The 14787-nt window shown below is 51.5% G+C and overlaps 2 protein-coding genes across 3 annotated transcripts in view; one reads left to right on the forward strand and one right to left on the reverse strand.

Annotated features, from left to right (window-relative positions):
• Positions 1-14787, forward strand: part of TG (thyroglobulin) — a 285189-nt gene that overhangs the window by 255769 nt on the left and 14633 nt on the right. The window contains 2 exon segments of the mRNA NM_001048104.1: positions 9682-9863; positions 11635-11742. Of these exon segments, the coding sequence (NP_001041569.1) occupies positions 9682-9863; positions 11635-11742 (290 nt within the window).
• Positions 1-14787, reverse strand: part of SLA (Src like adaptor) — an 85987-nt gene that overhangs the window by 63818 nt on the left and 7382 nt on the right. The gene's annotated exons all lie outside the window — the stretch shown is intronic.

Here is a 14787-nt window from a genome sequence, read left to right on the forward strand (position 1 = left end):
ATGTTCCCGAGAGCCTCAATCCCAGCAATTCCTTCTCCTGAATCCTTCTACGTCAGCCCAGCTCCTCCTGCCCATCTGGGCTAAGAAGCAGAACATTGCAGAAAACCACCACAGCCTAGAGCAGGTGTCAGGCATGTTTTCCCAACACAGAGACCTATTTGTTTAGTCATGCCCCACTCAGGGAGGCCATTTACTATGTGCCAGATGCTGTGTGGGTGTTTGGGGTACAAGTATACATCCAATCCCTGCCCTCAAGGAGCTCACAGTCAAGTAAGGAGATCGAAAAAGAGCATAAGTATATAACGAAAATCCAGTTTGATACGCACTAAATAGAGAGATGGACATCCTAGTACGGGGCCTTAAGAGGTGCTGGGGCCAGAGGAGGGGGCCACTGGAGCCACAGTGGCATCACCAGCAGGAATGTCAAAGACCTGACCACGACCCTGTCCCCCAGGCAGCAGGAGGAGCATTTGGGTTCCCCAACACCTGAGCCATAGTTTTCTTATCTGTAAAACTGGGAGATTACCAGTCAATATCCTCACTAAGATGTTGAATGAAATCACCTATGCATCCATATCTTGCAGGTAGTACGTGCTCAATAAATATTAGTTTTTCACCTAATTCTTCAGTTGTATGATTAGGATTAGTATCCAGAGCTATTTTCCCTGATCCAGAGACTTCTCCAGAGAAAGCAGAAATACAAAGGACACACAACCACTGAATCACCTCGCCTGACCTGAGCCAGTTTTCCAAATCGTGGTAGACACCCACACATGCTTTTTCCTTATGCCAGCCCTGCATTCATACCATCCAGAGCCCAACCCACAAACCTACACGGTCCGGCTTCCCAGGGGAAGTCACAGGAGCGGGAGGCGTCCCTCCCACCCCAAGTGAGCCCCTGGACCCACCCATTACTTCAGCAGAGACCCACCAAATCCGACAGACCATGTAGGGGTGGGTGGGCAGGGCTGCCAGCAAGTCTGTGTGAAGACCCTCACCCACCTACCACCCCAGGCCAGCCATGGGCCACACAGAGAGTCCTAATGACACCAGCAAAGTTAACACATACCCGTGGAGCATCACGGCTGCCTGAGATGCCTGGAAAGCCTCCGCTCTCGGAGAATGATCTTATTTTCTGAAGTAGCAGCTTTCTGTTGAAATTCATCAGTCGCTCTGGTAGGGATTTTTTTCCCTCTTTTCTCTCTCTCTCTCTCTCTCTCTCTCTCTAACTGGTGAAATTGACAGTCTGCCTACATTAACCGGGCATTAATTTGCATGATCAAAAGCAGATTTGTTCCAAGATGCACTGTTCTCTCTTCCCCTCCAAGCACAAGCATCTCCAAGGAAGGCGAGAAAAATCAGAAACAGCGCCGCCACCGTGCCCCGAGCTTGGGCAGGAGCTGGTCCCGTCCAGGAGCAGGTGGAGTGGGGGCCCTTCGGGGAGTGAGGAGGGGAAAGCAGCCCGTCTGAGAGTTGGAAGCAGCACCTGGCAGCCCGAGGCGCTGGCACCAGCCCCAGCACAGGAAAATCAAGCCTTTGGTGACAGATTATAGCAGAGGAGCATGCAGGAGTCCCAACGGGTGCACAGCACTTCCTGAAAAGCGGCATTTGAGTGGGTGGGTGTTAGAGTCCGCACCCGACCCCCGCATGGCGGGGTGCACGGTGGGGTGCTGTCGAGAGCCCCACGACCTGGAAGCAGAAAAATGGGTCTCAGTTCTTGGCTTCGGTCACACAATTCAGGCAAGTTGATTACCCAGTCTGAGCTCAGTTCCTTTATCCTTCGGTGGGCACAGTGAGACCAGCCCTGCCTGTCCCCTGCAGTGTGATCTAGAGGCTTCCAGGCAAAGGAGACAGCTCTCAACACCAGGGAGTCCGGTCGGGTCCCAGGCTCTGCGCCTCCGGGCAACACTGCAAGCCCTTCACGCCCGCGCCGTGGGTCCCGGGCTCATGCAGGGCGCCTCGTCTAAGTGTCCTCCGTCCTGCCAGCATCCCTGCCAGGTGGGATTATCAGGTTCTGTTCAGAGAAAGCTGGAGATCGGCGGGGTTGGCTTATCCCCCCAAACTAGTAAAAATATTTTATGACTGCGCTGGTAAAGATGAATGTGAGCCGTGCTGGATTCGTTATTACATATTCATTATGATCCATTTATTTTTTTTTTCTTCTGGTCTTAAAAGAAATTGAAAGGAACATTTTTCTCGTGGGCCCTAAAGTCACGGCGGGCCCTAGGCACTGGGCCTGCTGTGCCTGATGGAGAAGCGGGCTGCTTGTCCCTGGACATCCACAGTGGGTGGAAGAGGCAGGGACAGTCCATGCACTAATTCTTGCCCACGTCCAACGTATACTTACAAAGGGGCTCTCCTCTAGGCTGCAGGGGGAAAGTCATAACCCCAGTAGATAAGGCTCCTGGCTTATGGAGTTCATGTGTGAGTGAGAGGACACAGGCAATGATGTGTGGGCAAATTAAGAATCTTAGATTTTTTTTTAAGATTTTATTTATCTATGCATGAGAGACACACACACACACACACACACACACAGAGAGAGAGAGAGAGAGGCAGAGACACAGGCAGAGGGAGAAGCAGGCTCCATGCAGGGAGCCCGACATGGGACCCGATCCCCAGTCTCCAGGATCAGGCCCTGGGTGAAGGTAGGCGCTAAACTGCTAAGCCACTGGAGCTGCCCAAGAATTTTAGATCTTGAGGGGCACGTGGGTGGCTCATTTGGTCAATCGCCCAATTCTTGGTTTTGATCTCAGGGTCCTAGGATCAAGCCCCGCATAGGGCTTTGTGCTCAGGGCAGAGTCTGCTTGAGAGTCTCCCCCTCCCTACCCCCTCCCAAAATAAATAGATAAATCTTAAAAAAAAAAAAAGGACTTTCAAATCTTGAAAAGTGATGAATAAAATGGAAATGTGAATCCAAGGTATCTTGGCAGGGAGGACGGAGACTTGAATGATGAGGTGGGGCCGGCTCAGGGGAGATCTGAGTAAAAAGCTAGTGCAAAGGCCCAGTGTCAAGGCTTATTTGTGGAGACATAGGAGGCTGGAAGACTAAGAAATGCTGTGGATAACAGAGGAAGGTATAGCAGAGGAAGTGGGATATGTTAGATGAGATATCATAAGCGTTAGGAGAGTGATTCTGTTCTACTTGCAGTGGGCAGTCACTGGAATGTTTTACACTAGAGAGTGATTGTACTGATTCATTTTTTTTTAAGAGCATTCTGGCAACATAGAGTTGACTATGGAGAGATAACAAAGAATGTAGAGACCAGACTGCCCTGCGTTGGGAGATCCAGGGAGCAAGTTGATAATTTAAAAAAGGATTGCAGGCATGGTAATGGTGAGAAATAACCAGATTTGGTGTAAACCTTGGATTGCCGGAGCATGATGGGAGTTCAGGAGAAAGGTCAGAGCAATAGATACAGATCTAGAAGAAAACCAGGAAGATTTGATGTCACAAAAGCCAGGAAAAGCGTATTTCTGAAGGCAAGCAGAGGTCAAGTGTGGGATGTCATTGAGAGTGGCGTAAGCAGAGGGCAGAGGTGGGGCCACTGGGCCTGCCAGGGCATGGGTGATGATGAGGGCCATCTCAGTGCAGCGAGGGGGAGGGAAGGCTGTTCGGGCGGGGAGCCTGGGGAGTGAGGAAGTAGCCACTGTGCCTCCCACACCCTCTGCACCATCGCTCCACCAGAGGCAAATCCTCAACCGGTTTTCGTGGGGCAGTCTTCTCACTGATGAGTTGCCTCTCTGGGTTGAGCAGCTCTGTTCCAAGGCAAGAACTGTGTCCTGCTCACATTGGATCCCTAGTGGCTGACCAAGGAGGCCTTTCATTCATGTCTATTAAATGAACAAATGAGTGTTTGTCTCTGCCTATCTCAGACCTCTAGAGAATTCTGGGGACATTCATTAATTCATGCATCTAACCACACAGGCTTGCCGGCATCTGGAGAACCCTGAAAGGCTGGCTAGCTTTCCTTTGGGGATTCTCCACTGGGTCTCTTCTCAAACTTATGATGTCATAACCATGCTGCACAACTTCAAGAGTAACCAGTGTACAAAAATTACTTAAGACCTTCTGTGTACACTTCTCCCCAAATCCCCACCTGCCAGGGATAGTGTTGGTGTTTCTGTCCCAGGATGGGGTAGAAACTGATGAGGGCGTGAGCAAGGATAGGGAAGGAGGAGTGGATAGGACCATGGTTAGGACATACCAGGAGGAGAAGCCTCAGGACTGGGGTACCACAGCATGTGGGGGAAGATGGGGGAGAAGGAGGGGTCTGCAATCATCTCTTTTTCTTTTTTTTTTTCTTTTTTATTTTTTTATTTTATTTTATTTTTTTATTTATTTATGATAGTCACAGAGAGAGAGAGAGAGAGGCAGAGACACAGACAGAGGGAGAAGCAGGCTCCATGCACTGGGAGCCTGATGTGGGATTCGATCCCGGGTCTCCAGGATCGTGCCCTGGGCCAAAGGCAGGCGCCAAACTGCTGCGCCACCCAGGGATCCCCCATCTCTTTTTCAATCAGGTGACTGGCTACTGGTCTTAGTGATTGACGATAGGAAAATAGCAGGGGAAGGTTCTGGAAGTGAGGAAGAACCCATGTAGACGATGAAGTTCAATTGTGCCCATGTTGAGTTTGAGGGACCTGAGAGGTTTCTAGGAGATGTTTGGATAAGCGGGTCCGAGGTGCAGGCTGGACAGAGATTTGGGGCATCATTAACCAACCAGTCATTGTCAAAGCAGAGGGAAGAAATGGTCCCACCTGTCAGCATGCCTGGATAGAAGAGGAAGGGAAGGGGGCAGAGATGGCAGCTGAGGGACCTCAGCATTTGAAAGTGGGCAAGATAGCAGAAAGGGTCCAGAAATGAGCCTGAAGCAGAGCAGGTTAGGGAAAAGGAAATGGAGGATCGTTGAGCCGAGGGCGGAAGAGTGCCAGGATGGGCATGGTGGACAGCGCTGGCATTGGCTGGGGTCGGTCAAGAGATGCTATCAGTGACCCTGGAGGGGTGACCGTCTGTGGGGACACGTTTGCTCAGTGTGCACCCTAGAGTCAGCAATGCCAAGGTGAGGCCGACAGCAACTATCCATGGGGGGGGGGTGCCCATTGGCATTTAGCTCTGGCTGGCGGAGGAGTTCTAGAGAATGGTACATTGACGGTCCTGCAAGAGAGGATTTGCCCAGGGACTCCAGTGAAGACATGGAGGGGAGGGTCCCCAGAGGCCTGGGCAGTGAGGCCTTGGCCTCAGGGGGAAGAGGAGGGTCCCTCGGTCCAAGAAGAGGGAGAAGATTTGGGAAGGGCTCCAGATAGGCATTTCCCTAAGAATAAGAGGACCGCCCTGTGGGTTTGGGGAGAGCTCTAAGGATCACCTTGGGGTTTGAAGCCGCATCATGGAGTTGGAGTGGCAGGAGAAGGAGCCAGTAGGAAACAGTGACTAGTGGGCTCTTTACTGGGGCCCCAGAGCAGGGTCGCCAACTCAAAGATACCTGGCAGATGGCTGCTCTGCCTCTCCGCGACCTGGACCCCCACTTTGGCAAGTGGCACCAGCAAGCCACAGTGGAGGACCCTTCTCCTGACCGTTCCTGAAGCAAAAGCAGGACGAGGCCACACCAGCCTCTCCACCCTTCATCCCCTCTGCTTCATCTCTGGCTCCTCCATCCTCACCCACAGCACTGGCCACACTGGCCTCCGCTCCTCCTCGCCTGGCTTCCCAAACCCTAACACTCATGTCCCTGAGTCTTGACTCAGCTTGCCTCCATGAGGCCCACCCCGATGACCCCATTTACAATTCCAACCCTCACCAACCAGCACCCCCAGTCCTCGTTCCTGCCCTGCTGGTCTTGCCCATGTCATATCCTTACCACCACCAAACTGTGTTGTTGTTGTTGTTTTTTTTAGATTTTATTTATTTACTCATGAGAGACACACAGAGGGAGAGACAGAGACAGAAAAACATAGACAGACAGAGGGAGAAGTAGGCTCCATGCAGGGAGCCCGATGTGGGACTTGATCCCTGGTCTCCAGGATCAGGCGCTGGGCTGAAGGCAGTGCTAAACCGCTGAGCCCCCCGGGCTGCCCCAAACTGTCTTTATGTCAAAACCCATCCTGTGTCCGTCAGGCTCTCAGCTCAACTGGAAGCCCTAGAGGGCAGAGAATTGAACTCGTATCATTCCCTGATGCATCCCAAATGCCTAGTCTTGCTCCTGGCAGGGGTAGACACTCGATCAAAATTTGTTGCATGAAGAGGGAATTGAAGGTAAAGCGTTTTTCATCATGACCGTCAACGCTGCAGGGAACATAAGGGCATTTATTTCCAATAATTGACTGGCTAGAGGAGAGCGGGAAGGAATATGTTATGGTCACCTGTGTGTCAGCCACTTGGCGATCATTCATTCATTGGATTCTCATGTCAACCGCAGCCACAGAGAGGAATATTCACTGAGCAAGTTTACTGATGGCAGTTGAGTCTCCTGAGGTCACACACCAGGGCCAGGCTCAGACCTGCGTCTCTCAAATACAGACCCCGTGCTCCATGCGCTAGGCCGCGGTGGTCCTAGGTCCAGGCCACGGTGAAGCCCTCCCCGGTCTGGGGGGTGTCCTGCAGGCTCTAACTTTTCTGCAGGGCATATTAAGGGCGGTGCTCTCAACACACATGCAGAGGACGTGCCGGTTCTTGGCCCTTAAGGAAGCCCAGCCTGTAGCAAACCCGCTTCCTCGGCGGATCGCGCCTGTAATTACAGCTTGTGGAAGTCGGGCCTTGGAGTCACGTGGCGGCCCGCGTCCCTCCTGCTGACTCTAATTAAACCAGCAACAGCATCTGTGCCTCGGTCCTGGCCAAGAATGAAGAGATGTGGCTCTTGCTGGAAACGGGCCCCCTTCACATTCCCACGTGCTCCCTGGGGCCGGGGACCACACGCCAGCCGTGTCTAGAACGTTGACCCGCCAGCAGGGCCTCGCCCCGGCCGGTCTCAGCCGGCTCAGAGCCCCTGAAAATGTGAAAGCAATCACAGTCTCATGGGAGCACAAACTGGGGCCCTTCCCTCTGGCTCCCTGGCTGTGGGAACTGCTTAGACTATTCTATGTTAGAGGCGCTTCTTCTAGCAGGGCCAGGGCTGGGTGCCTTGTGGTGGAGTTTCCAAAGTGCTCACATAAGGGCTCTACCCATTAGGTGGGGCCAGTCATTTTGCCGCCGTGGTAGGGAAGAGGGGTGCCCAGGGTTTGGCCCTATGACCAATGGGACCCACATTGATGAGGGCTCCAGGACAGGGCTTCCTTCACGCTTCTGGGCTCGGCACAAGATCGAGTCTACAAGTGTCTGGCAATGGTAACACGTAGGCTGAATAATGTGTAGATATCATTTCATTTACCTTCATGATGCTTTTATGAAGAGGGTAAGATTACTGTGCCCGTTTTACAGAGGAGGAAATGAAGGCACAAGGGAGACTCAGTCACTTGCCCAAGGTCACACAACTAATGAGGAGGCAAAGCTAGCATCCAGGCCCAGGTCTCTTCAATGCTGGGATCAGAACCCAAGAGGTTTGACTCTAGAGTCTCCTTGTGGCCTCAGGCCTGTATCATCTCCATGAAGGCCAGTGTCTTGACTAATCCTCTCTCCGACATGTTTATGAGCACCACCTGTGACTGGGTGCCTGGCATCACACTGAACCCTGTGCGCCCCTATTGCATGGTCGTTCTAGAGCAGTCGACAGGCAAACAAGAACACCATGTGGGATGGAGCATAGCAACTTGAGGGCGTGCAGGGCCCCCTGCCCTCCCGGGAACAGGGGTTAAGAGTACTCGGCATCCATTGCCCATGTGCCCAGAACTGTGCTAAGCCCTTTCGATGTTTGCTGTCTTGGAATTTGACACTTATTCTATGCAATTTCCCAATTCGAGTGGTGATTCTGATACTTCGGTGAAACAGGTGTGTGAAGTGTTTGGCAATAATTGGAGGTAGGTGCATGATTACTTGTATTTCTGTTATAAAATATCCCAAACACTCAGAAAAGGACAGAGAATAATATAATGCAACGGTTTCTCCCCTGGACTACAGTAGGTTGTGAAGTCAGGTCAAGAGATGGCAGGCAAGCATTTTGAACAGGCAAGTTTTGACTAGAACAGGGTAGAATGGAAACTGTCAGCCCTGGCACATACAAGAAGAGCCACGAGCATGAATGTCCTTCACGAACATTTTTTCAGGCCCCTGTGTGTGTGGGCATGTGTTCTGATCTAAAAAAATGTCTTTCTTACTATAGATCATGGTCCAAAATACTTGAAAGTCATTGATACAACGAACACTGTTGTATTCCCTATTCGTTTTTAACAGATATTAATATCTTGCCATATGTGCTTCAGTTCTTTTCCCAAGAAACACATGTTATAGATAGAATTAAAACGATGCTGGCCTTGCCTGCCTCTCCCCTCTCCTTCCCTCACCTCTCCTGAGCCAATGGACGATGGACAAGGCTCTGATCAGTTCTTCCCCCAACCGGTCCGGCCTCTCCGGGGTGAGCCAGGGTGAGGTTAGCCCCACTGGGATCAGCTGAAAGAATGGCTCAGATGGGAAGGGGTGCTTCCTGTTTGTGGCCACACCTGGAATTCTAATCGCAGGTCCTGTATGCTTGGAAATGTTTCGGAAAACGGTTTAAACATGCCAGGGTGTCTTGATAAGCCTATTGCGTTGTTGACATAAGAGCCTGGAAATATATAAACATGCATCACAGGACCAAGCAAGGGCCCAGGGGTCTGGACCTTACACCTGAGATGCTGCATCTCTGACCTGCCGCTGCCTCTTGTCTTCAGAAATGGGGAAACAGTCCTGGGGGAAGCAGGTGGTCCCAGAATGCCCAGATGCAGAGAGCAGGAATGTGGGGACAGGGAAGGAAGGAGGGAAGGGAGGGACAGAGAGAGAGAGAGGGAAAGCAAGCAAGCTAGCTAGCTCCACGTGGACATGTATCACCAGAGAGCCGAGAACCTTCCCTGACCACTCTGTAGAAACTAGCCCCCACCCTATCCCTGTCAACCGCCTCTGTTTCTCTTGGTAGCACCTGGACCCTGGTAAACTGTACAGTTATTTGCTCCTTTCCCACCTCCGCCCATCAGAACATGAGGTCATGAGAGCAGGGAGCTATGGCAGCAGGTGCCCTGCTGTTTCCCAGGCCCACACGCAGCTGGCTGGGGACGACGAGGATGCTAGTCAGTGGAAATGTGTGCAGGAAACATTTGAATGTTGACGGCCCCAGTCGGTGGATGGAACTGGAGTTAGCTCTCCTAACAAAACCAGATGACAAGCTGGCAAGGGAGTAAAGGGACCAAGCACAATGTGACCTGTACCAACTGGCCCTAGTGGCTCAAATTTATTGAGCACCTACTGAGTACAAGGCACCGCTTTGGGTACTTGACCCATGTTCACTCTTTTGGTCCTCACAGTGTCCCGACATGGAGGGTGCTCTGTTGTGTCGGTTTCCTAGGCACAGCCACCTGCTGGAGGTCACACAGCTAGGACAAGTGGAGCTGAGATTCAAACCCGGGGAAGCCTGGCTGACTCCAGCACCCCTGTGCTTCACACCACATCCCATCACTTCCCAGAGAGAAACTTCTAGACCAAGGGTTTCAGGGATAACTGAATCCAGCCTTTTAGAATCTGAGCATTTCTTTTTTTTTTTCTTTTTTTCTTTTTTTTAGCAATTTGAGGAAAGTCAAGGCCGGACCAGTAGCAAAACAGCCTTTTACCAGGCGCTGCAGAACTCACTAGGTGGTGAGGACGCGGACGCAGGTGTCCGGGCGGCTGCCACGTGGTACTACTCCCTGGAGCACTCCACTGACGACTACGCCTCCTTCTCCCGGGCCCTGGAGAATGCCACCCGGTAAGCAGGAGAGGGTGCAGGTTCCCGGGGCCACACGGGTGCTGGCCACAGTGAGGGTCAGGTCACAGATGCACACTGGCCTGTGCCGGGAAGGGATGATGGCCTGAGGGGCGTTGAGACCCCCCCTGCCTGGCTTGGTCTCCCCACCCGAGAATCTGTGGTTTCCAATCACAGAGTCACTAACTCAGAATAAAACTTAGTCCTGTCCCCTGGGATCTTGGGGACCAGAAAGGTTTTAATTTTCCCTTGAACAGAGAGCTGTTTGTAATCATACAGACAACAGCTATTCCTAGAGGCCCAGCCCCAGACTGGACTCTAAGAGCTCACAGATGTCCAAGTTCTGGACCCTGAGAGCCGCATACCCCAGCGAGGACTGGCTCAGATCTGAGCTGTTGAGAGAGCTCAGGGTTTGACGTTTGAATGTAGGTTTGAGGTTCAGAAACCTACATTCGTGCCCCAACTTTGGCTTTGAAGACACCTGTGCCCGGGTGCAAGGGCTGAAATGTGAGGGAGGGCAAGTAACCAAGGAAGGCTTCACCGAGGAGGCAGACTCCAGTCCCCCTCACTTAGCTCAGGCCCTCATTGCCTCCCAGCCAGGTTCAGACAGTGGCCTCCCTGCCTCCACCTGGCTGCCAGGGTGTGACTTTTCCCCGTAGGTCTGATCCCACCCTGGTCCTGCTCACCATCCTTCCTCTTCATGAGAGGAAGCCTGGCTGCCTCATGTGCCCTTCCAGACCCCAGTGGCTGGCCCCACCCCACCTTAGAGACCTTCCCAGAAACACTCTTGCTGCCCTCCAGACTCAACAAAGGAGCTCATCTCAACAGCCAGAAAAGAGGGGTGCACAGCCCCTCCTCACTGAGGGACCTCCACGGCTGTTAGCAAGTGCAGTTGTTACAAAATCCCTCTGGGGTGAGTCCCCTGGGCCTCATTTCTCAGATGAGGGGAAGGATGGTCAAGGAGATGTGGGGACCACTTGCTGAGATCCAGAACCTGATGGGCTCCGGCCGCCTGAGGTCTGTGGTTCTGACAAGGCCTGGCGCCTCCTTCAGCACACAGCTTGAGCAGCAGACCACGCACGACCCACGGTTGCAAGCTGGTGCTTCTGAAACTTGTTCCCGTCACCCCTAGACGGGGAACAAACGTGGAGCTTTGGGAATCTAGAACAGGGATCTCATCCTCCTCACTATTGACATTCCAGGTAGATAATTCCTTGCAGTGGGGTCCGTCCTGGGCATTGTCAGATGTTCAGCAGCACTCCCGGTCCCTACCCCCTTAGATGCCAGTAAGAACCTTTTCCTCTCCAGCTGTGATAACCATTGTCAAATGTCCGCTGCAGGTGGTGGTGTCCTCAGTTGAGAGCCATCGGTCTAAAGGCATCATATGCATGAAATATCCTGGAGGGTATTTCCTCTGCCTTCCTTCACAATGTACAATCATTTTATGTCCTGCGCCATGGTACATTGCAATTATTTTACTAGAAAGTGTTTTGCTCCCGAGCCTTTGAAATTGATGTTCTGGGAAGATGCTTGCCTCCGCGGGTCTCTTGTGTGATCTGGGCTGGCCATAAACCAGACTGGACCGTGTGCCAGCAGCGGGACACTAGGCAGTGAGAGGGACACTAGGCAGTGCAAGGAGTTTGTGTTCTCTGCAGGCCTGTGCGGAGGGGCCTGGTGGTCCGGGGGACCCTCGCCTGGAAGAAGCATATACCCGGGACAGTTGTCTCTAGAATTATGCATAACAAAACTCCCTCCTCTGTCCTCATTTAACCAGAGATTACTTTATCACCTGTCCCGTAATCGACATGGCCAGCCACTGGGCAAGGAGAGCCCGAGGAAATGTCTTCATGTACCATGCTCCCGAAAGCTATGACCACCGCAGGTAAGGTGGCTGTGTGGCCACAGCGGGTGTTGGCAGGCGAAGAGCGTCAGGCAGGGCTCCATGTGAATTCTGTGACCCTCAGGGAGGCAGAGGACAGAGGGCAGGACTAAGGTCCAAGTGCTGGCTCAGTGACATTGGACTTGGCATGTAGTGTCTGAGAAATGGGTGAATAGTGATATCCACCCCCTCTCACAGTATTGTTGGGAGGGCGGGCAAAATAGCAGATAGAGGGGGCGCTTTGGAATTCTAACATTAGCTGTTAATGGATTAACCTGGCTCGGGGAGGAGGCTTCTTTATTAATCCTACATATTTACCCCTCCAAAACCTGAGCACTTCGCTTCACTTAGGAAAATGGCTTTTTCAAAGTATAAAAGTTTTTTTTTTTTTTTGCAACAAAAGGAAAGTTTTGTTGACCTCTAATCTATACACCATCCCTACTTCCAAAATACGCTCTATGTACTTTACGATAAAAGTCTCAGGTGCAAAAAACATAATCACAATGGAAATAGAAATAATAAGCAAGTGAAAGAGAGCCCATGATAGGCAAAGGGGCAACCAGTGGGCTCAGAAGGTAGCTCTGCTTGTTCCAGAAGCCAAGGACAAGAGTAAAAAATAAAGAACAATGGAAACAGAGAGGCTGGGTGATGGGGGACATGTCTATGTCTGCCAGGGGGAGAGCAGGGCCAGGAGGGTAGTGGGGCAGATGGATGTCAGGGCGTTAGAGAGGACTGTGGGATCATGTGCTCTACTTTGCCATGACCTTCCAGTCCTGAGCCAGGCCCCTTCCCAGCCGGGCCAGCGACTTCCCACATAATCTGGTGTGACTCCCATAAATCCCATCAGATGAGTTACTTCGGATTGGAGCTTCTTTGGCAAGACCTAATGCCCGGCCAAGGGTGGAAGATTATGTGGTGTCCTGATGGTTAAGCATGCTTAGATTACAGAAGGTCAGGGGTCAGGTCTCCAAAAGATGCCAGAGCTGTTTCCCTTCTTTCTGAGACTGGAAGCCAGGCCTGTTATGTTGAGCAAGACTATCAATCCCCTACATGTGTGGTCTGTTTTTCGGGCAACAGGGAGATGGGTGTGAGAATGCCAACTTTAGAGCCCCACCACCTGCAGGCTGTGCAGAGTTGGGCAGGCTCCTTTGCCTTTCTGATCCTCAGTCTCCTCATCTCCTAAACAAGGATAATAGTTTCCCTTGGCAGGGTTGGCATTAATAATATCTGGCACATAAATTATCTGGCTGTTACAGGGCTTTAGCCTGTGTTACTCTGCAATGGCATCAAGGGAACTCTTGCAAACATATATAACCTCTCATTATAATTGAGCAACATCCCTATAATGGGCTGAATATGCCTAAGATGCCACATCCCAACCCTGGGGATCTATAAATGTTACCAATAAGGGGGCTTTGCGGATGTGATTACATTAAAGACTTGACCTGGGAAGATTCTCCTGGTGGGTCCTAAATGCAATCACAAGTGTTTCTACAAGAGAGAGGCTGGGGAAGATACTTAAAAGTGGGGGAAGGCCACAAGACCATGGAGGGAGACATTGGAGTGATGCACCCGTAAGCCAAGAAACACCAGCCAAGAATCCACCAAACTCCATCAGATTCTGCAGAAGAATCTACAAGAGCTGCAGGAGCAAGAAATGGCCTCTCCCATAGAGTCTCCAGAGGGAGCACGGCCCTGTCGACACCTTGGTTTAGGCTTCAGGAAACCGATCTGGGGCTTCTGGCCCCCAGAAGTGTGAGATAGTAAATATCTGTTGTTTGAAGCCCCCGAGTTTGTGGTAGTTTGTTATAGCAGCTATAGCAAACTAAGACAGTCCTTAAGGCATTCTAGTGCCCCTCAGCACCCATTATTTACCTGGTTCCCCCTGATGGATTAATCAGTTCATATAACACTTGCAAGAACAAAAAATCTAGAACCCTAGTAAGGTTGGCAGGCTTGAAATGGTCATTGCTATGGGACAGTTGAAGAGTCTGGGGCTCGAGGGGTTCCATGTGATTTCCCCAAGGACGAGCAACAGGTAGTTGTAGAGCAATGACCCACTCACACCTTCTCTGAGCCCCCAAACTCTTTCCACTAAACCATACAATCTTTCTGTCTCTCTGCTTAGAACTATTTATAATTCCAACCCCATTCACTTCCCAGATTCAAGCAACTGTCCCCACGTTGTCAGAAGGAAAATAAGTGAAGGTTCTGGTAAGAAGGTATTTGGAGAGAAGGGACAATGAAGAGAGTGATGGTTTGGGTGGAGATGAAAGGAGCCCTAGTTACCCAGTGGCCACCCACGGCCCAGAGGCTCGGCATGGGGAGTTGTTTGTAGAATAAGCCTCAGCCTTGTCTCCCGAATGCCAGGGCTCCCAGGATTCGCACCCAGCACAGGATTCTGGTTCTCCCCCTTCCTCCCTTTTAAGGCACAGATTACAACAGGTCTGATGCTCTTGCAGTAAGTCCCTCAAAAGCCTTAAAAACTGTTCACATGCTGGTGGCCTCCACAGTATACAGTGGCAAACCCGGAAAGGCATTGATCTGCTCCCTGAGGACAAGAATGATCAAAGCAAAACAAGACAGAAGGATCCGTGTGATTCCAGCCAGGATCAATAATGCTTTCACCCCACCCGTATTAGTCTCCTGGGCTGCGTAGCGACCTACCCCATGCCTGGTGGTTTAGAGCAACAGGAATGAATTGTCTCAAAGTTCTGGAGGCCAGAAGTCTGAAATCAAGGTGTCAGCAGGATCATGCTCCCTGTGCAGGCTCTAGGGAAGGATCTGTTCCAGGCCGTTCTCCTAGCTTCTGGTAGCCTGTGGCACTCCTTGGCTTGTGGATGGCCCTCTTCCCTCTGTGTCCACATCTCCCCCTTTCATCCCAACACCAGTCATATTGGATTGAGGCCCACCCTAAGCCCTCATTTTAACTTATTTTTAAAGAAGGCCATGTTCTGAGGTCCCAAGGTTAGAGCTCCAGCATATCTTTTTTAAGGGATACCATTCAACCCATAGCATCGCCCCTCTCTCTAAAGTAAGAGTCCTGCT

The sequence above is a fragment of the Canis lupus genome, chromosome 13 (genome assembly GCF_011100685.1).
Source record: "Canis lupus familiaris isolate Mischka breed German Shepherd chromosome 13, alternate assembly UU_Cfam_GSD_1.0, whole genome shotgun sequence".
NCBI lineage: Eukaryota > Metazoa > Chordata > Mammalia > Carnivora > Canidae > Canis > Canis lupus.